At 37.8% G+C, this 22,646-nt stretch overlaps 1 protein-coding gene across 1 annotated transcript; it reads left to right on the plus strand.

Moving 5' to 3' along the window:
* Nucleotides 1–584: 584 nt before the first annotated feature.
* nlk1 (nemo-like kinase, type 1) lies at nt 585–22,597 on the plus strand. The gene is made up of 12 exons (XM_067412826.1): nt 585–815; nt 2,501–2,809; nt 3,016–3,145; nt 3,262–3,317; nt 4,834–4,940; nt 5,773–5,858; nt 5,944–6,153; nt 8,967–9,068; nt 9,166–9,252; nt 13,282–13,480; nt 13,585–13,678; nt 20,270–22,597. Exons 2-12 carry the CDS (start codon nt 2,502–2,504, stop codon nt 20,316–20,318), a joined length of 1,428 nt encoding a protein of 475 aa, XP_067268927.1. The 5' UTR covers nt 585–815; nt 2,501; the 3' UTR covers nt 20,319–22,597.
* The last annotated feature ends 49 nt before the right edge of the window (nt 22,598–22,646 follow it).

Below are 22,646 nucleotides of genomic sequence, written 5' to 3' on the forward strand. Positions count from 1 at the left end.
GGGTCATACAATGTTTCATATGTTTAGCTTCAGTTTTTATTTTTAAGGAACTATATTAGAATGACAAATATCGCCCAAGCTTTTGCAGTCCTGTGTAAAATACAATATAAAAGGTGCGAAATTAAAATCAACAAAGATATAAACATAATAAGAACTTAATCAATTGCATGTTACAAATTTAGAACACTATACACTTAAATTATCAAATATATTGGGGCCTAATAGCATGGCAGAAAAAAAATCAAATATTTCCCAGTGTCTTAAATGATGGTAAACCAATACAGTTTTCAGAAGGTAGCACCTGCTATCAACTATCTTAAAAATAAAACAGAAAGAAAGAAAGAAAGAAAGAAAGAAAGAAAGAAAGAAAGAAAGAAAGAAAGAAAGAAAGAAAGAAAGAAAGAAAGAAAGAAAGAAGGATTTAACCGACTTAAAAGTTCTACAAAAGCTCTGTAAAGTGTACTCTATTAATGTACGGCGCAGTGAGTGTTTTATTGACACAGGGCAAGAGTGAACGGTTGAACTGCGTCCCTCGCATTGTTTACACCGGTGGTCCTCCCCTCCCCCATACACTCATCCCTCCTTTCTTTCACTCCATCCCCCTCTCTCAACTCCTCCTTCTCCCTCTCTACCGCTATTTCCAACAGCTGATTTCCAGACTAGAGAGAGAGAAACACGGCGAGACAGTTCAGGTTTGGGATCAGCAGCAGAAGGATTGTAAGCGAGTAGAAATGCAGGGAGAGCGCTGCGATCCGCAGCATCCGTCATGAAGATTTGAGCTCCGCCGCCGCCGCCGCTGCCATCAGCTCCGAGAGGTTAGCCGCTGTGCTAAAGCTAACTTTTTACAACAACTGTAGCCAATAAACATACATTATCAGCCTTCAACGGGAGCCACGTCTTGCGTTTCCCTTTCTGTATGCATTATGCGGGTTTATATTCACTTTGTGCTATTATTTTCGCTCTAAAGGCATCATTTGCGCATATAAACATCATATATAGGTCACGGAGCAGATTAATTAGCCAGCTAGCCAGATGTAACAGCTGGTGAGGTCGTGTTAGCTACATTTATTATTAGAGCTAACCAGCTCGATTGCATTATAAAATGCATAAAACTAAACAAAACATATAGAAGATTGAGATATCTGTTTGCAGGTTACTGTAGTGGCTTATAGCAGCTTAAATATCAACCTTGTAGCGAGTTGTGTGAGTGCAGTGTAGCTTGTTAGCTTAGATATATGGAGGAAAGATCAGCTTGCGAACAAAGATGAGGACTGATGGTAAACTCTCCAGACGTGTTGCAAGCACATTTGTAGTTTTTTTTGTTTTTTTGCATGCTATTTAAACTGATATCGCGATAAAGTTGCTGTCAGGCCATTGACCGAGCACATGATTAAAGTACATCAACCTTTGGCATGCATTTGGTCTTGGTTTCTGACTGAGTGATCTGCGCTGTAGCAATGCGGCTGCACTGCATCTGAACACTGACTCAAAGAGACAACTTGTTGTATTGCCTAATATTACATTTAATGTTTTATTAATAGTTCTTCATCGTAACCTAATTCATTTGGGGCTGGTTATATGTTGAGGAAGTGACGTATTTGCACTAACATACTACCGTTGACTGTTCAAACCATGATGTTGAAAGGAATAGTTTTACACTTATATAGTTCATACACTTAAGCTTAAAAATATCTAAAAAATATTCGGTCATTACACACATCGTGTCATTGCAAAGTATTGTGAGGCCATTAATGTTAAGCCCCAAAAATGACAAAAACACCTTAGAAGTGGTCTATACAACTTGTACACTATATTCCAAGTCTTCTGAAGGCATATGCCAACTTAGTGTGAGGAACAAGCTAAATTAAATAGCATCATTTACTGGGGTACAATACCATTAATATTATAATTACTAAAAATTATATTAGATACCCCACCCGTATGAAACTAGCAATGTTTCATATTACAGCATATTTGAAACTTGAAACGCCTCAGTGGATGTAAAGAATTTTAGCAAATAATGCCTATTTTGTTTCATTTATATTACATAAAAAACTACAGGTCTTTAACTATTAAGTAAATGATATTGAGTTTTTTTGTTGTCAGTTATGTCACTTAGAAATTTTAAATCCATTAGAAATTTTACCAACCAACTGACGGGAGTGTAGTTCATTAATTTAAAGGCATTTTTCCTCCCAGAATTTGTTGTTAAGCATACTGACTCTTCCCTTTGAAGAACAAAAAAAATACATTTTAAATACTGTTGGTAACCAAACAGTTTATGTCCCCATTGGCTTCTATTGTGTGGACAAAAAAAAAAAAAAATACAAAGTCACTGGGAAATCAGAATTGCTTGGTTATCAACAGTCTTCAAAATATCATTGTTTGTGTTCAGCAAAAGAAAGAAATGAATGGTTTTGGAACAATGTAAATTACATTTTTTTTTTTTTGGTGGACCATCCCTTTAATGACTTTCTCACCTATGTTTGTTCTAATATAGGATGGCGTTCCATGGATCCACTCGGCCGACAGTGTGTGGTAACTTGTTCCCTGGATCAGATTTAGGCCACAAGTATTTTTGTGTCAACACCACAACCGGCACTACCTCAACGGGCCTCAGTGCAACATCAAATCCGACTGGACCCAACGCACCTGCTGGGACTCCCAGACACCCAGCATCTCTCGGGGGCAGCGCAGGCGGAGGGGCGGCCATCCCGCAACCTCACAGTAACCCAGCAAGTGAGGTTCCAAGCCCTGCAGAAATGGAGCCTGATCGACCTATCGGTTATGGTGCATTTGGGGTGGTCTGGTAAGTTCTGTTGTCATCCCAACACACTGATTTATGACAGCTCAATGTCCATGTAGACAAGTTTTTGAAAGAAGTTTTGAAGAATTAAAATGTGATTTAAAATCGTATTTAACCCAATACTTTTCAACAATGGTTTTATACATTTCACGCTCAGATTTTCTTAAATAATGTTACTGTCTGGCTACTCTGTTGCATTGCTTTGGTAGGTCTGTGACGGACCCTCGAGATGGGCGTAAGGTGGCTCTGAAGAAAATGCCGAATGTCTTCCAGAACCTGGTCTCCTGCAAACGCGTGTTCAGGGAACTCCGGATGCTGTGTTTCTTTAAACATGACAACGTAAGTTTTGTGGTCTAAAAAAGGGAATTATGCGTGCATTGATCGATTGAGTGAGTTTTAGAATTTGATTGCATGTTTTTTTGTTTTTTTTTAATAATGGGTGTTTTCTTTGGCAGGTGCTGTCTGCCCTTGACATTCTCCAACCTCCACAAATCGACTGCTTTGAGGAGATGTATCCTTCAGACCCACATTTCGTCTAAATCCGTTCCCCTCTGAAACTTCACTTTATTATTTATTTCTGTTCATGCCTATGTAAGAAGAGGGTTAAGTAACGGGTGTTTCCATTAGTACTGGGTGACTGTATATATTATGTTCCAACTTGTATATTGTTATAACACAGTAGATGTATTTGCATTCTATCACTAGCTATGTTGCCATCCAAAATTGCGAATTTGACGCGTGCAAAATTGAAATATTGCATAAACATTTCTGAATAAAGCAGCGTTTTCATTCCATGTGTTCAAGAAAACAAAACTGCCACTTCCTGGGAAATTGCCGCAGGCTATCTGTGTGGTTCCACTGTGGCTCTTTTCATCTCAAATCATAAATGACTTTAGTCTCAGAGCGCACAGACGGAACGCAATAAACGTGGTCATGTTATCTTGCATTCGGATGCCTGGTGTTGGGGAATGCTATTGTGTGAGACTCTTCTGGGAGGTCATTATGCCAAATCATTTTAATAACAGACTTTTGGCTCAAGCAATTCAGAATGATCAAACTAGCATTTGGGATGCTGTTCAATGAAATTGCTCCCCTGAGTCGTCTAGTCATCTAATAACATTCGCTGTTGAGGAAAAGTCAAGTTTTTGTTGTGCATTGAAGGATTTATTGGGTAAATGTTTTTTCATTCTAGTTTATCTGTATGTCTTACCGGATAATAAATCTTTATATATATATATATATATATATATATATATATATATATATATATATATATATATATATATATATGCACATTTTTAGAATCCACATCTTCAATCCAGCCTTTTTTTATGTGTTATCTTAAAATGTGTTTAAAAATGGGTGTATGCACATACCCAATGATTTTCTCATTGATATCATAAATCAATGTTGACATGGAGTAATTGCAGTCCAAAACGTAGTGTAAAGAGTTTAGTTGTTTGCAGAGATCTATTCTATATCTATTAATATAGAGTGTATTTTGATGGTAGTCTTATAATTACCGTCTAGTATGTCTAACTGAAGTGCAGCATAATGTGAAGCTGTTTTCGCACTAATTAATTCATGGATATCCTTGTTTGCATCCAAAATGAACACTTCAAGGGCCAACTGCAAGTGAAAATTAGCTTTGGCGACTAAAGAAAACGGTGTTATTTGCCAGTTGGAAAACTATCCATATTAGGAACTTGGTAACACTTTACAATAAGGTTCATTAGCTCACATTAATTAACTACATTAGTTAACATGAACTGCACGTATAAAGCATTTCTTTATTTGTGTTAATGGTAATTTCAACATTAGCTAAATTTTAGCATTAGCTAATGTTAAGTAATACAACCTTATTAAATAGATATATGGCAAGATTTTCTTTTCAAATCACATGGCAATGATATATAATGACTCTCAATGTACTGGCGTTTTCTTTTTTAGTCTCATAGTAGAAGCTGTTATTGTGGCTGTAGATGTTTCGCAGGTCAGTTGTGTTCTTAACTTGGTCTGTGGTGTAGATACGTGATCACTGAGCTCATGCAGAGCGACCTACATAAAGTCATCGTTTCCCCTCAGCCTCTCACCACCGATCACATCAAGGTGTTCCTCTACCAGATACTCAGGGGTGAGTTCACACGGGCATATGTTACTTTGAGATTATTATTTCTTATTTCGGGCATCAGACGTATTTAATCAGGACACACGAGGGTTTGGTGTGTTTTGTGCCTACGTTGCAGAATGGGATTATCTTTGGTCTTGTAATCGGCCTGGAAAACTTTAATCTTATGTTCTGAAAATAAAATATGTTAACAAAATCCTTCTGAACTGTTAATCTGGTTTGACTCGTTGCTTGGAGAGTCAAATTAATTTTCTTGCGGAGACTGAATGTGTGCTTATAATGAATCTGGGATTACAATATTAATATTAATGGTATTGTACTCATAAAGTTTCGGATTGGAAAGACATTTTTGAAAGAAAATCTCTAAGCTCACCAAATGTTGCATGTATTGGATCATAAAATGCAGTAGTATAGTATTACAATTTTAAAAAAACGTTTTCTATGTTAATATAATTTTAAAATAGAATTTATTCCTGTGATGGCAAAGTTTATGTTGTTGTGTTTTTTACATTTTGACTGGCAAAAAGATAAATAAATACATAAATAAATATAGCCTAATACATTTTAGGGTTATTTTTCATATGAATAAGAATCAGATCTTATTATTATTATTGCAGTTTCCCATACACGCTTTCCAAAAAAAATTTTCATGACAACATTTTTGTTTTGTACAACCAAACTAGTAAAGACACAGCAACTTTAATAACATACCGTTAGGTGTCTATATTCTCAAATGCAGGAAGTATGGGTTTCCTAGTCAGGAACTAATGTTTGGTTATGTTAGTATTGTTCCTCCTGTTGATGGTCCTTTATAAGGCGTCCTCTCTCTTTCTTTTAGGGCTGAAGTACCTGCACTCTGCAGGCATTCTGCACAGAGACATCAAACCAGGGAACCTGCTGGTCAACAGCAACTGTCTGCTTAAGGTAACGCGCGCGCACACTGCAAATGTAATAGTCAAATAATAACGGCAAAAGGAGAAATGTCACTAGAATTGTCGTTGTTATTCAGATTTGTGACTTTGGCCTGGCACGAGTTGAGGAGCCAGATCCCTCTCGTCACATGACCCAGGAGGTGGTGACGCAGTATTACCGTGCTCCGGAGGTTCTGATGGGATGCCAGCATTACACATCGGCAATAGATGTCTGGTCTGTAGGCTGCATCTTCGCTGAGTTGCTGGGCCGGCGTATTCTTTTCCAGGCTCAGAGCCCCATACAACAGGTAAATGACATACTCCACCAAAAGTTTGGGCACCCTTAACATTAATACAATAATAGTAATACTTTAAATCTGAAAAGGGAAAAAAAAATCTAAATGGATCAAAAGGGATTTCCACCGTGTTACAAAAGATTTGTTTCAAATAATAGCTGTTCTTTTGAACCTTCTCATCAAAAAAGTCATGTTTACACAAAAATATCAAGCAGCACAACTGTTTTCAACGTTGATAGTAAGAAAAATTTAATGAGCAGCAAATCATTATAATATAATGATTTCTAAAGGATCATGTGACTCTGAAGCCAGGAGTAATGGCTGTAGAAAACAGGTTTGCCATCACAGGAAAAAATATTTATATTTTAAAATACAAACCCAATTCCTTAAAAGTTGGGACATTGTACAAATTGTAAATAAAAACAGAATGCAATGATGTGGAAGTTTCAAATTTCAATATTTTATTCAGACTACAACATAGCTGACATATCAAATGTTTAAACTGAATGATGAAAAGATCTGGACTGCAGGCTGGCCATTTCAGTACCCGGATCCTTCTTCTACACAGCCATGATGTTGTAATAAATGCAGCAAGTGTTCTGGCATTGTCATGTTGGAAAATGCAAGGTCTTCCCTGAAAGAGACGACGTCTGGATGGAAGCATATGTTGTTCTAGAACTTGGATATACCTTTCAGCATTGATGATGCCTTTCCCGATGTGTAAGCTGCCCATGCCACACACACTCATATAACCCCATACCATCAGAGATGCAGGCGTTTGAACTGAGCGCTGATTACAACTTGGGTTGTCCTTGTCCTCTTTAGTTCGGATGAAATGGCATCCCAGTTTTCCAAAAAGAACTTTCACATTTTGATTCTTCTGACCACAGAACAGTTTTCCACTTTGCCACAGTCCAAATGAGCCTTGGCCCAGAGAAAACGCCTGAGCTTCTGGATCATGTTTAGATATGGCTACTTTTTTGACCTATAGAGTTTTAGCCGGCAACGGTGAATAGCACGGTGGATTGTGTTCACTGACAATATTTTCTGGAAGTATTCCTGAGCCCATGTTGTGATTTCCATTACAATAGCATTCCTGTAGATGATGCTGTTCCGTCGCACCCTAGCGGCAGCAGATCTAATCTGCCCGCGAGTGTCGTCTAGCAACTCTCAATACCCTTCTGAGCTGTAAACGTCAAACTCTTGCCGGGCCAATCACATCGTGTAATAGAGTCGGTGGGCGGGGCCATAATTATGACGGCCGAGTTGCGCTCGTGCTTCTAGTAAACACAGAAACTGGCGAACGGTGGTCTTTCGAATCAGCTTTGACCGTGACTCTGGAAGACTTGGAGTTAAGCTTTTCTCTGAGAAAAGAACAAAGAACGGCACTGAAGTCATTCTTAAGAAGGGAAGATGTGTTCGGAGTTTAGCCGACCGGATACGGTGAATGTTTAATCTATCAACAAGCTCCGTTTCACCTTCTTTGCTCTGGTTGGTGTAGCGCTATCCTATCGCGTGCAGAGGGAGTTTGAAAGACAACCGTTTATCCCGCCCCTCGGATTGAGCCCTGTCTATGGTGAGTTTCCAGACCAAACATCTTGATGTGGGTCTGGCTTGTCAGGCTAGCAAATTGGTCCTCCAGCTGTTAATTATATGTACATTTAACTTTTCTGGCCTCTTATTGCTACCTGTCCCAACTTTTTTTGAATGTGTAGCTCTTCTGAAATCCAAAATTAGCCAATATTTGGCCCTTACATTTCAAAATGTCTCACTTTCAGTTTTCGATATGTTATCTATATTTTATTGTGAATGAAATATAAGTTTGAGATTTGTAAATTATTGCATTCTTTTTTTATTCACAATTTGTACAGTGTCCCAACTTTTTTGGAATCTGGTTTGTATATTCAAATAGTAGACTTATTTTAAATTGTAATTATTTTGCAATATTACAATTTTACAAAAAAAGTGCATCAAATTAAAGGCACATATAAAAGATTTTTGTGATGATGAAAATATCCAAAAACGCTAGAACAGTGTTATATATTTTGATTACTTGTGTACTTGCATTATCCCAAATGTTTCCAATAATGTTTAAATCCAGAGAAATTTTAACCAGGACACGGGCCGTGTCCGTGCGTCGCCTTTCAATGACATCATATCCGCGTTACCCTCGATTTCTGAAAAACACCAAAGATGCTTTAATAATTTGTTTTATTAGACAGGTGAGCGACTGTGCATACATTCATTGACAGGAAACTAATCATTGTTTTACAGCTCAACACAGTTAGTCTTATTGTTTAAATCTTGTTTTCTTGATTTGACGCGAGTACTATGTTTTACCATGTCTGATATTAATCTAGCTAACTGCAGTGAGCCAAAAAGTGTCTCGTAGCCGGCGAGTGAACACACAGAGTAGCATTAAAACATAACTTTTAACACTGAAATATGTATGTAATATAATATAAATCTAATATAATAAAACATACCCCGCATTCACATGACCGAAAGAGGCAGAAGCGGTCGTCAGTGGCATAATAAATGCTCCGTGAAATAAAGGCATCATCGAGCCACATCTTATTAAAAATAAAAGACCTCTAGCAGTGAAAAATGACATTGTGGCTTTAATGCAGCCTTGGTGAGCATAAGAGACTTCTTTAAAAACATTTACACATTCCGAATACTTACTTTTAAATGGTAGTGTATAATAAAAGGATGTTCTGTATTCGAAAATAGTACTAAAATTAAATTATTTGATTAATTTGATTTTGAAACGGCTTGAATGAAAGTGTCTCTTTACGTACTCCTTTCCTCTCTTTTTCACTTAGTTGGATCTGATCACTGATCTTCTCGGGACTCCTCCTCTTTCTGCCATGGCATCTGCGTGCGAAGGAGCTCGAGCGCACATTCTTAGAGGACCCCACAAACCAGTTCTGTACCCTATCTTGCAATGACTTATTAGTCTTTAAAGATGTAATGCTTAAATATATCCTGTTCTAGCTTTAATTTGTGCTTTCTCTCCCTCAGCCGTCATTGTCGGTTCTGTACATGTTGTCGGATGGGGCAACACACGAAGCTGTTCATCTTTTGTGCCGCATGCTAGTCTTTGATCCAGTGAGTATGATCGATACATTTCGGACATCTTTTTGTGGTAATTTTTTGATAACCTACACCTAAAATAATAGTTAATTTTAGCCAGTAAACACGTCATAACTTTCTTTCATAAATGGCTGACTCACAAAACTGTAGGAAGCACACTGGCGAAAATTATAACATTCGTTTTTTTCATGGTAGTTTGATTCGCAATGTCTTGTTTAAATATAAATATATATAATTGCAGTATTTGATATGTATGGTGTATGTATGTTATGCTTTAATAATAATAATTACATTTTTTAATTGTAATGCAGTGAATACTAAATATATAAATAAAAGAATTAGAGTAATTAGAATCTAGTTCATCATCATCATCATCATCATCATCATCGACTAAATGTAAAAGGATCTCAAAAGTGACATGTCTGGATATGTTGGGCTATACAAATATATTGGGTTATAATGTAGGGCTGTCAACGTTAATGCATGCGATTCATTTAAAGTCATTAACACGTTTAAATAATTCAACGCAAATAAATTACAGTAGTACGTGGAGCTGCGACATTAACATAATTTGCATCACGCAGTCGACCATAGAACACAGGAGTTTATCACAAAAACACTGAGCATCTGCACCTGTTACCCTGGTAGGAGAAAATTTAACCCGATTATTTAACCAACTATTGAACCCGATTCTGCGCTTGTGATTTTACAATCACAACTGCTATTTTCTGTTTGTGAGTTTAAGCCATTAAACTCTGGGAAAGTGTTCAGTGTGCCATCTCATTCAAACAGTCCAAAACATAAAGAAGGCCAGTCTAATTAGGCTACATCAGAGAGAATAGACTCACAGCGCGTTTTTAGTGAAGTGTTCAGTTAGGTGTGTGCTTTGCTTTAAAGCTCCTCTGTGTGATATTTTCCCCCATCTAGCGGTGTAAAAGTGTATGACCATCAGTGAATGATAGTTTCTGTTCCTCTCAATTCTGATTTCGTTTGAACTCCTACGGTGGCCGTTTTAGTCCAAAATTAACATGGCAATCCCCCTCTTCCCATTCGACATGGTGCCATCGAGTGTTAAAACATGAAAGGCAAAGCTTGAATTTACGGGTATATCCCTCTTTGGCTAATGTACTTTCAAGATGGGAGGGCAACATGGCGACCGGCATTCAAACCCCTCACCCGTATGTATTTTCAGTGGCGTATTATAAACTTACGTGAATACTTTATTACTTGAAAGAAGTAAATATTCATTAATGAGCACTTATATTTTTGAAAGAACTAAGTGTTTTTAGCTAAGAATAAACTAAACAAGTTACACAGTGTAGCTTTAAAACACGAACTCTGTCGTATTCTGTGATTGTTTCTGAATAGCGCAATTTTGGTGTCGTACACAGTAGGCTAAGCACGTGAGAGTCTGTTATATTGATGCACAGAGAATGTGTGTGCGCACTCTCGATCACTGATCTCACGCAGCATTCATGTACATTTCAGTACATTCACGTTGTTTCCACACACACTCAGGAAGTTTTTATAAAGACATTAGACATTACATAGTGCATTGCGCCATTTTGGAAAACAGTCTCGACTAGTCGAGCGACGAACGCTGTGCTAAGTGATGAACTGTGACTTGGAATCTCATATGGTCCGTTTTTTCTGGAAGAAAGCACTGAACGCAACAGAGAAAATAAAACAAAATAAACAAAAAATTTTTTCCATGTAATTAGATTTCACAAACTAAATTCCTATTGACCAGCTTACTTAGCACAGCGTTCGTCGCTCGACTAGTCGAGACTGTTTTCCAAGAAGGCGCCTGTCCGTGAACACGTAATGTACTGTCTTTGTAAAGCATCTTCGTATTAAACTGTTTGTACACTTACAAAGTTCTCAATGCTTCGGTTTGTATGTAGGGACCCTCATTACGCTACCGCGTTACGCCCGTTTCACACATACTCCGTTTGCAGCACGTGTGCGGTGCGTATTTTTTTCCGTACCCATGTTAACGGATGACAGCTTTCACACTGCACGCGGAGGCGGTCCGTCAGTCCGTTCAAGGTGCGTTGCGTCTGCAGCAGTGCACGGATCGTTTTCGTACCGAGTCTATTTTTTGCTGCTCTGCGTTGCTGCATTAAAGTGGTAGAACATTGTTGGCATTAAAATGTACTGACGCGAAAATCTAGTAATTTCACCGCAGATGCATATCAGTTAAAATACACTCTTGTTTCAAAGTCAACACATGGCTTTTTTTCTCAAGTAAAGCAACAAAACGACACCTTACCTGGCATTTAGGTTAAAAAAAATGTGCCATAATGGATAGCACTGGTACTTTCTTGGAGGTGAAAAGTAAAGTTCTTTTTGACCTGCAGGATTTATTTTAAAAGGGTGTAAAAATGGAAGAAAAGACTATTGTAAATACTATTGTAAGTTTCTAATTTAAGATGTTTAAGGCTATAACCTATGTTTAAATGTTTTGCCACTTGTGTGAGCTAAATCTAAAGTATATAAATATGAATAAATTAATTTAATAAAATGTTGTTTAAATGTAATCGGCTACGTAACCTGACTTCAATTAAAGAGTAAACAAAGAGAATTGGAATTCTGACGAGGCATGTTCAGTAAAAACTTTTGGATTTTAAATAAAAAATAATGAATAAATGCTTTTTTTGGTATGCAACAGTGGATCAGTTGCGGACTGCAAACGCAGCACATGTGAAAGCACTACAGGATGTGGGGCTCCTGAAACGCATACGCAACGCAACACGCACTGCAGACGGAGTATGTGTGAAACGGGCGTTAGTGTGAGGCTATTTTGAGTCTTGTTAGTGGTATTAACTAGTGATTTAATTTCACTTACCCTGTGCCCCATAGACGAGTGCTATAAGCTAATCTGTTCTTAGAGATAAAACTCTTTATATTTAATTTTCATGAAAACGCATCCCAGAGAACGATCTACTCGGTAACCATCTGTTAATTACCCCTAGTGTCATTTCTCACCGGAGCTGTCCTTTAACAGTGCACTGACTTAACCTACTGTTAAGAGAGAACCGATGATGATGATGATGATGATGATGATGATGATGATGATGATGATGATGATGATGATGATGATGATGATGATGATGATGATGAGAACGAGCAGCAGAGCCGATGATCATGCGTGCAGCGGAGGGAGCTGATTTAGGAGATTTTTCCTCCGTGTGGTTCTGTTCGGTATTGCAGCTTGAGAGGTCTACATTTAAATTTTAAATTTTATAGAAAATGTCTAAAATGAAAAAAATCTAAGTAAAAAATATGACATGGGTGTTTAGGTGTGTACAAATTAATTATATAATAGAATTATATGGGCTTCTTATATTTGGTTATTTGGTTTACTATTGGAGTTTCCAATGATCCTTGAAACTTGCAGAAACTACAGTTTTTTGAGAATCGCCGTTCAATCTGATTGTATACTTTGGTTATAGCAAATTATCACAAGATGAATGTTTTTAATAAGATAAATGGCGACTGCTTACATACATACATACATACATACATATACATATACAAAATATATATATATATATATATATATATATATATATATATATATATATATATATATATATATATATATATATATATATATATATATATATATATATATATATATATATATATAAAAAAATACAAAAAAATATATATATAGTTTTTTTAAGAAGTCTCATGTTCTTACAGGCTGCCATTATTTGATTAAAAAATACTGTAAAAATGTTTACGATTTTTTACTGATGAAAACAGTCATGCTACTAAACCATAAGCATTTTCAGAATTATTTGATGAATAGAAAGTTTATTAGAACAATATTTACTTTTTTGTTTTTACTGTCATGTTTGATTCATTTTATGTGTCTTTGCTGAATAAATATATTCATTTTACTAACCTTAATCTTGAATGATTTAAGCTTCATGTTGTTTTAGTGCAATTTTAGTTATTATTTTGTTTATATATAATAATTTGTAGTAAAAAATGACTTTCTGTTGTTCTTATTACTCTGTATGTCTCCATCTATAGGCCAAGCGTATCTCGGGCAGTGATGCTCTGTCTCATCCGTATTTGGATGAGGGTCGTCTGAGGTACCACACCTGCATGTGTAAGTGCTGTTACTCGGTGCCCAGCGGGAGGGTGTACACCCGAGACTTCGAGCCGCCTGCGGATCGACCTTTTAGCCACAACTATGAGCAGAGCATGCACTCTGTCTGGCAGGGCAAAGGTGACTCTTTATCAGTCTGGTCCTTTGTTGCAATATTAACCTTCATCTTCTTTTAACATGAAGGATCTGTTTTGGTAACCCATTTTCTCTTTTCATCATGTCAGAGCTCATCCATCGTTTTATAACAGAGCACCAGCAAGGCAAACGAGTGCCTTTGTGCATCAATCCCCAGAGTGCAGCCTTCAAAACCTTCATTAGGTCAGTAGAAGATACGTGCTCTAAAAATGAACAATGACATGGAGATGTAATGTTTACCCATTCATGTAGCTTATTTGAAAGTTGCTTAGCCATAACATTTAGGGGTTTTGTTTTGTGTTTATAAATACCTGGTGTGTATATATATCTAGAAAGGCTGGTCTCGTTAAAAATATTATTTTAAATAAATGCATAAGGAGTCGGAATACACACAGGATCATTTCAAACTAAAGGGAAAACAAGTGAAAAATTTAGTTTTTTGAGGTTTTCACACAAATTTGTTCATTAAGACCTCATCTAGCATGCCTAATGCGTCAAATAGCAATTAAAGCTGCACTGTAATTTTTCCGTCTGCTAGAGGTCACATATTCAAAACAAAGGGGTAGTTTGATGACACCCAGGTTTGAGCGCTGCATCTCAGGACATGTGCCTCACAGCCAGTGGAAAAGAATCGGGATAGGGCTCTGGCAGAAATCATGTTCATGGATGCAGTTATTAACGTTACTGTAGTATGAAGCAGAGCAGGGCCGAGTGTTGAGGAGTTGAACAAGGCCGCTGGAGCGATTGTTACGCAAACACATGGCTCGTGAGCAACGGGACTATTATTATGACGGGACACGGTCGCCGGCGCCATTTCCGCTTTTCTGGTCATGAGAATGAGGTAATGCAGCTCTGTTTATCTTATTAGATTTAAAATCTTATAAACATTTATGTGTGTTTAAAATCACTTTTTGATGTTACGCTGTGAGTTCGCTCAGAGGCTGCTGTGACACTTGACACTGCTAAGAGTAAAGAATTTCTGTAGAATAAAACCGGAAACCGAGGGTAACGCAGATATGACGCAATTGACAGGCGACTTCCTCAGACGCTATGCTCAGACGTCCCGACTCCTTGGTTAAAATAGCAATTTTCTCACAATTTACAAATAGTTGGAAACATTTGGGATATTGTAGGTACTCAACTGAACAAAATATATAACACTGGCCTAGGGTTTTTGGATATTTTACTGCAAAAATACTACACATTGTACCTTAAAACATTTAAAAGTATCTTTATTTCTAAGTTTTCGGAGAGGAGTACCTTTGTCCATGAAAGTGATCTTCATCTTGCTGACTGACAGATCCGACACGTGCGCACTAAGATGCCTCTCACAGTGCGCGATCCCGATATACACACTTGAGGCCTGTTCGCACCGGGGCGATTTTCGCATGCGCAGGTGTAAAAGCGGCATTTAAAAAAAAACGCAGTGGGATCGTTTTTTGGGGGGGGTTTTTGACACAGAGCGATAACTGCCCAACCAATGAGAACTGTGCTTTTGTTCACGTGCCTGGAGCTGCTGAAGTTACAGTAAGACGCGGCACATGACGCCCCTCAAGCACAAAATGCTCTTGCCGAGTAGACATTGATACGACACAGAGGAAGTAAGTAGACAAAGAAGATGACCTGCTAATGCTGCTTGCCAGTTAGCAAAAAGTGTGTATGATTTTGGCAAGCACGTAAATACTTGCTGCATCCCAATTCGCCTACTTATACTACGTCCTAAAAGTATGTTCTCTTTTTGTGAAGAAAAAGTACATACTTTTGAGTGTGTAGCAGAAAAGTATGCAAGCTTCGGGGCATACTACTTCGTTATCTTTAACGGACTCTGTCGCTTAGTTACGTGCATCCCATCACCTGCCGCCAATCATCGTCAGATTCGTCACATTTTAGATCACATTCATTTTAATCTCCTACCGTATCAGAAGGAAAATGACTCAATTTCGAGTACTCTTAAGTATGGATAGTATGCGAATTGGGATGCAGGTACTGTCTCTCTTCTTCTGTGTGACAAGCGAGTGTCAGAAGCGCAAAGTGGCGCAGTACCACCTTGTGTACCGGGAGCGCCGTCCACCGAATTTGCACTTTCACTCGACACATCGCCTGTGAAAATTGCTTGTGTGTAAACACAAAGACACTCCCAAAAAACACTGGCGATAAGCATGCACAATAATTGTCCCGGTGTGCACAGGCCTTCTCATTTTCTGCGCTCAGAATATCGATACATCGCCATGAACTCCTGACGATGCGCGTATCGATTCGGTGTGATCAGAGGTGGGTAGAGTAGCCAAAATCTTTACTCAAGTAAAAGTACAAGTACTTACGGAAATATTTACTCAAGTAAAAGTAAAAGTAACAATCGTAAGAGTTACTTGAGTAAGAGTAAAAAAGTATTAGATGAGAAAACTACTCAAGTACTTAGTTACTAGTTACTTTCGATCTGATTGATAAGATCCAAAAACCCTGAATTTCAGACTACTTAGAGAGCTTTCACACACCTCCAAATATGTGTGTGTGTTTAATGGTTAAACAGTGTAAATTAATGGTGTGCTGGGCTAACCACAGCTCTTTTTAAAACATACTTTGTTCTTATATTTTTATAAGTATATGCATTCTTAAAAATACAGTCCCATTTTTAAACGTATGTATACACTGCAGACTGTTGTCTGTCCGGATATGTGTATAAATGCAAGATGTCACATTAGGCTATTCAATTTGTTTCGTTTTTAGCCTGATCTCATCAGTACCTGTGGCAACGTTTTTGCAAACCACAAAATATGTACCAATACGTACATATTGCGACAGTTTCAAAGTGAAATGTCCACTGGGTGGCGCTAAAAGCTTATTTTTTTCCAGAACAGATTTGCGTGAATCTGACATGTTTTGTTACGTTGTGTTTTTAACGTAGCCTACACCCACACTAAACCTACCCGAAAGTGTTAACAAAAGCAAATGTGACAAAAATAAAATTGTGTCCATGTATTTTTAGCTTGTGTTTAGAACTCGTCTTTGAGCTCTTATCATGACTCGTTCTTCATGGGGTTCGTTCTCAAGCTTTTCGCATTGCAAATACAAATCTGTATCAGCTGAGCTATCGAGCAAGTCTGGTGAATCAGAAAAGCAGAACATGGAGCTGTGACGCAAAATTCAAAATGTTTTACAAACCATAGACTAACAAAAAATGCAGTTTTTCTGCCTGTAGTGTTCATTTCTGTTGGAATTCCTGCAGTGTGTATTGGTAACTTACGTATTTTGTGGTTTGCAAAAACATTGTCACAGGTACATTTTGCCAATGAGGTTGCTCGTTTTATGAGAAAAAAAAGATAATGTAAATGTGCAGATGTGAACGTTTGTTTGTGGACGTGTGTTCGGAGGATTCAAACGATTTGTCAATGTTGCACAAGAGCGCATATGAGGAAAACACTCGGACAGTGTGTGAAATAGTATTACAATAAAGGAAAAGTGCCCATAGTTACCAAATTACCATTAACAGTGTTCAAATATAGGCATCATTGTTACACTTACCACTGCTCTCTCAGGTTGGAGCTGGAATTATTGTATGCTGAGATGTCAGTTCATATTGGTGCACACAGCATACATTAGTTTATGAAACTGTTCTTTTTGACATCTTGGACTGAAAACAGGCTGAACATGAGGCCACGTACGGGTGATCTGCCGTAGCTCACACACATCTCCCTCTGCTTCGGCCATCATCTTCTGACTAAACGCGCGCTAATTTTATGCGGGTGATGCGTATCCACCTCTCGCGAAGCAGCCTCTCCAACGTTTCGCGAGACTTGCGAACAAGTCATAACTTATTTTAAAATATATAATTAATTATTACCATTGACAGTAGCGGAGGAATGCCACCGAATGTAACTAAGTAAAAGTACAGTTTTTTCACAAGAAATGTACTTGAGTAAAAGTAAAAGTACCCATTTTTAAATATACTCTAAAAGTACAAGTTACCCAAAAAATGTACTCAAGTAAATGTAACAAAGTAAATGTAATTCGTTACTACCCACCTCTGGGTGTGATTTGTAATTTTACTTTTATGGAATGTTTTAATTTTGCTTAGTCATTGAGCATTGTTGACACGCTTCATCATCACTATAATTTAGGGCTGTGTAAAAAATATTGATTGTTCAATTTGAATTGATTCTCATTTTTACAAACCGATATCTATTCTTGAATTCCTAGAGCAGGGTATCTGCGGGGTCTTGAAAAGTATTAAAAGGTGATAAATCAATTTTGGGAAAATTAAGACCCTTATAAAGTGTTAAAAAATCTTATCACGGCTTTATAAAGGCTTAAATTTTGAAAGTATTTTGTTCAAGCTTTGTCAAAAGAGTTTGACTCCAAAAAGTATTTATGAATATATTTCTTTTCATCCCAATAAGTATTATAAAACAACGGGGTGCTCAGTCTGAGATCGGCACGGAGCGTGTGCGCCAGGGATGGAAATTAGCGCCTCCACCAGCCAAATTCGGCTGATTTTGAGTTGTGGCGGGTAAACTTGCTTCACCTACCGAGCTGTTTCACCTCTTTGTAAACTTTGTTCAATGCATGCGAGTGCTGCCGTATGTTCGCATATGACCAGTCGTTTTCTCCGTCATCACTCGCGTGAAGACGCGCTGTGAGACTCGCGCGCTCTGTGAGAACATCTGACACAGTGCATCATCCAAGAGTGCGCAAATATTGTGTTCTCTTGCAAGTCTTGTGCTTAAACGGACAAATTCACACAAGAAGTGTGTCAACATGTCCATCTTGATGAGTATCCTAGCAGACATAGTCTGAATATGCCTTAAGTGAACTGTATAGTATGCACATTCGAGAAAGACGAGCATATCCCTGCATCAGGTCTTAAAGGCGCAGTAGCCTTTACTGCTGCCTGAGTGATGTCCTTATATTTAGTTTGGCATTAAACAATGCTCTTGATTGAATAGCTTTTGTAAGTTTAATAAGGATTAATCTTTCATTGAAACAGTTAAATATGCAGTTATTTTACATTTGATTACTTTATTCAATTTCTGTCCCTTTCTGCAGGCCAGTAGGCCTGTACATTATTATTTAATGAACACATGAGTGAGGTCGAGTTAAACATTTTAGTTTGAATTTTATTTTTCGGTTTTCGGCTTTGTTTTCTTCTTTTTTGGTTTCGGCCAAGAATTTTGATTTCGGTGCATCCCTGACAATGTTCTGCTCAGTATGTCATAAACACGCTTCAAAGATGCCAAAACGAATAATTTCATTGTTGGGACTAAAAAACATAAAACTGGAAGCCATAAAAGACCGTGAATCATCCAAATGCCACATCCAGGTAAGAAAAGAGCGCACAGAGCCCTACTTTTTTAATGAAATGTATATCAGTTCATGTTTTGTGTGTGTATAAGAGAGAGAGAGAAAATGTCAGTATTTCATTGAGACTTGAGATTAAATAAACTGCTTAAGTATTGTAAAGCTTGTAGTATTAATTTTCACATGCAGTTACACATTGTCTTTTAAAAACAAAAAAGTGGCTGGTAAAAACATTGAGTGGTAGACTTTGAAAAAAGTTAATTTCCATCCCTGGCCAGCGCTGTCTACGGGTGACGTCATGTATTTTGCGAAATGCGCAGTTAGGTGATGTTTCGCCCTCCATACGTTGCGTAACAGATATGCAATATAAACGATACAAAATTGGCCTACGATAGAGATTTTAAGTCTACATTCGACTACAACTGTTTATTAAAGGTTTGTCACCGATTAGAACTTGAAGTGCGATGAGGTCTTAAAATATTTTGAGATGGTCTTTAAAAAGTCTTAAAAAGGAATTGAAATTAACTTCAGGATTCCTGCATATACCCTGTAGAATCGATTTGTCATCCTGTTTTCAGTTGCTGAATGAAAGGAACATTGTAGCGCGCCTCCCATCCAATAAATCGCAGTAATCTTTTTGCTTTGTTACTGTTGATATGAAAAGTCTCCGATTTCAAATTACGGCAGTTTTATTACGTTATTCAAAAACATAAATACCGTTGGTGTATTGGCGCTATGGCGTGAGATCGCAACGGCTCAGCTCAAGAGATGCCTCAGAAAAATAGCAATATTTACCTCAGAAAAACCATATCCAGTGTCCATAACCTTGTTAGTCAGCAAGAAAAATTAACTCTAGGGAGGAGCATTTTGGCTAAATATATGCAATCAATTACTCTCATGTACGTCACCCTCATGTCATTCCAAAACCATAAGACTTTCGTTCGTCTTCAAAACACAAATCTAGATATTTTGAATGATGTCTGAGAGCTTTGTCTCTGCATTGACAGCCTACGCAACTACCGTTTTGACGCTACGAAAAGAGATTGTAAAACTAATTTATACGAGGGGTTTGAACTTCATTGGCCAGAATGGACTTCATTGGTTCTTGAGGAAGCTCAAACTTGCTTCGTAACTCGAGAGTGAACCTGATTGGTTCTCGCAAATCCAGCCAGCATGCTTGCGCATCGGTTTACCACAACTGATGTGCGAGTTGATGAATGTTTATATGTGAATAAAAGCCTAAATTCAAACTGATCATCATATAAAAACAATTGTATCTCTTGAGAAATGTTTTGACTAAACCACTAAATTCATAATAATTCGTTTTTTCTCTGTATGACTTGTCAATGGAGGGACCGAAATCTCTGAAAACATTGAAATATCTTCATTTGTGTTTCAAAGATGAACCATTTACTCGTTTTGGCGAGTAAATGGGTGAGCTATTAAGTCATTCTTTTCTTTTCTTTATTTGTGTATTAGATCCACAGCCTGGCATTCGTCAAAAGTATCGAGGAAAGAAGAGAGATGAGGGATGAGGTGGATGGATTCTGGGAAATGTGGATCACAGGAGCAAGCTTGCATTGGAGATGAACGAATGATCACATGCTTTTGAACGCATTCTTAGCACTCTTTGCAAGTCAATGCGGGGATTTCTCAGAAAAACATTTTTCCAGTTCCACTTTCACAACACTGATGAATAATGCTTCTGATGCTGCTGAGAACAGTTTTATACTGACTGTTTGCGCTTGAGGATTATGGGAAATTTTGGAAAGTTTTCCACAGGAAAAAAAAAAAAAGGAAATCTCATGGATTGTTGAATTTTGAGCCAACGTCAATGTTGTGCAATACAGATATCTGGAATAATGCAAATGACTAGACTGGGCTGACCATGATTTCACTAACAGAAGAGATGATAGTGCTCACAAGTCCATAGCATCACCCCCGGCGGCCATCTTTAATCTGTGGTGTACCTCCAAATTCTCTCTATAGACTTGTATCACTGTGTTCCTTTTGCGGGTTCTTAGGTTTTATTCTTACATTTCTGGTAACCAAAAGTTCTTCTCAAGTCTTCTTTCTTTGTAAATGCTTCTTCATTCAACTGAATGCTCTCAGTTCAATATCACTCAGAATTTCTCTAAAACATGTTTCCCCCTTACTGTCATTATTTTCATTTTATTTGGTTGTTGGGGGGAGTTTTATTGTGCGGATTCCTTTCTAATCTCGATATTTCTAATGAAGCATCCTGTGCAAATGATCCTTGAGCAAATGCATTAGTTTTAGAGTTGTATTAGAATGCTGTATAGGGGTGATGGCGTCGTGTATGCCGATGGACGTACATGTTTATCTGTGGAACGTAGGTACTGTGCTGTTCCCGCCTAAAGCATCTTCCCAAAGGTCCCGTCTCCCCCCGCTCCTAGGACCAAACGAGATTGATATCAGTATCCTGCTCTCTGAATGGGCAAGGCTCTGTAGGCAGAGAAGATAGATCGACTCTTATTTATTTTCTTTTTAATTTATTGTCTTGTCCAACTTGTTTGGTGTTTGTGTTAGGCGGACCAGGGTTTCACGGCGGCATGGGCGAGCCATCTGGTCCGGTTTCAGAGTTTAGGGAATGTGCAGTGTTGTACCTTTTTTGAATATTTCATTACCTCAACTGGCCCTCGGTTCACAGGGCTTGTGTGTATAGACTGAACCCAATCATCTATCAAAAATGTACTGTAATGCAGCCAAACGACGTCGAGCGCGTGTGGAGCTGGTCCACTGGGCGCCAATCTCTCTCCGAATTGTTTCCGAATCGATCTGCTTTTCTTTTTCCTTCAGAGCGAGGGATTGTTGGGACGGTGACTGATGGGTGAGTTTTAGATGCTCGTTTTGGAGAAATGCTGCTGTTTGTGTAATACCTCCCTGACTCTTTTGTAAAAGTAACGCGTCTAGAGCTCAGGTTTCATATTCTACAATATGGACTAGACTGTAGACACTGTAGACGTGGATCCAGGCAGAGTTACCGTATACAGGCAGTTGTTGGTGCTCTCTGGGTTTATTGCAGAAGGCTAAGTAGCCTACTAAAATGCCCAGCACTGTCAATGTTTGCTTCCTACCAGCAGGTGGCAACAAAAGTGCAGGGCACGATTGGGATAAATCAAAGCTGTTCCTCATCAATAATGTCTCTCTCAATGCATGTGTGTATGGACTTCACTTGGATTTGCAAATTGCAGTGCATTAGGAGTTTTATTTTAGAAACTTTAAATGTGCTGTTGCTATTTAATTTTGTTATAGGAATATGGTCTTTTTAGTTGTTTTGTTTTTATGTGTTGTGACCAATTCTTTTAGGTTTTGGTTTTAAAAAAAAATTTTTTTTTAGTTGTTGTTTTTATGACCACTTTTGCTATTGTGTTGGTAGAAAAACTAGCAAAATAGTGACAGGAATAAAGATCAGTGGGTTGGTTTAGTCGTTTTCGTCGACTACCAAGCAGAAAGTGAACTTTTCAAGTAAGCGGTGAATTTCCTTTAGTCGTAAGATAATAGATGTTAGACATTTTTAAGATGAAACTGAAAACTTGATATTCGTGTTAATGACTATTATGGCTTTGGTAATATGATTGAACAGTTGTTTTAAGATGGTTATTTCTTCTTGTTATCTGTTTTATTACATTTATTTTCTTTTCCTTTTTCTTTTTTTTGTCTGCATTTTAGAAGAAAAAGATGTTTTTCGAACTTGTGTTCCCAGCAAATACTTGAAGTTTTTAAGAAGAAAAAAAGAGAAGTGGGTTAGGGTAAAATAGACATTAAAGAAACAGACACTGGAAACCTTGCCTCTGCATCTTCTTGGCTTGTCATCACGTATTGTAACAATGAT

This window comes from Pseudorasbora parva, chromosome 2 (assembly GCF_024679245.1).
Source record: "Pseudorasbora parva isolate DD20220531a chromosome 2, ASM2467924v1, whole genome shotgun sequence".
Lineage (NCBI taxonomy): Eukaryota > Metazoa > Chordata > Actinopteri > Cypriniformes > Gobionidae > Pseudorasbora > Pseudorasbora parva.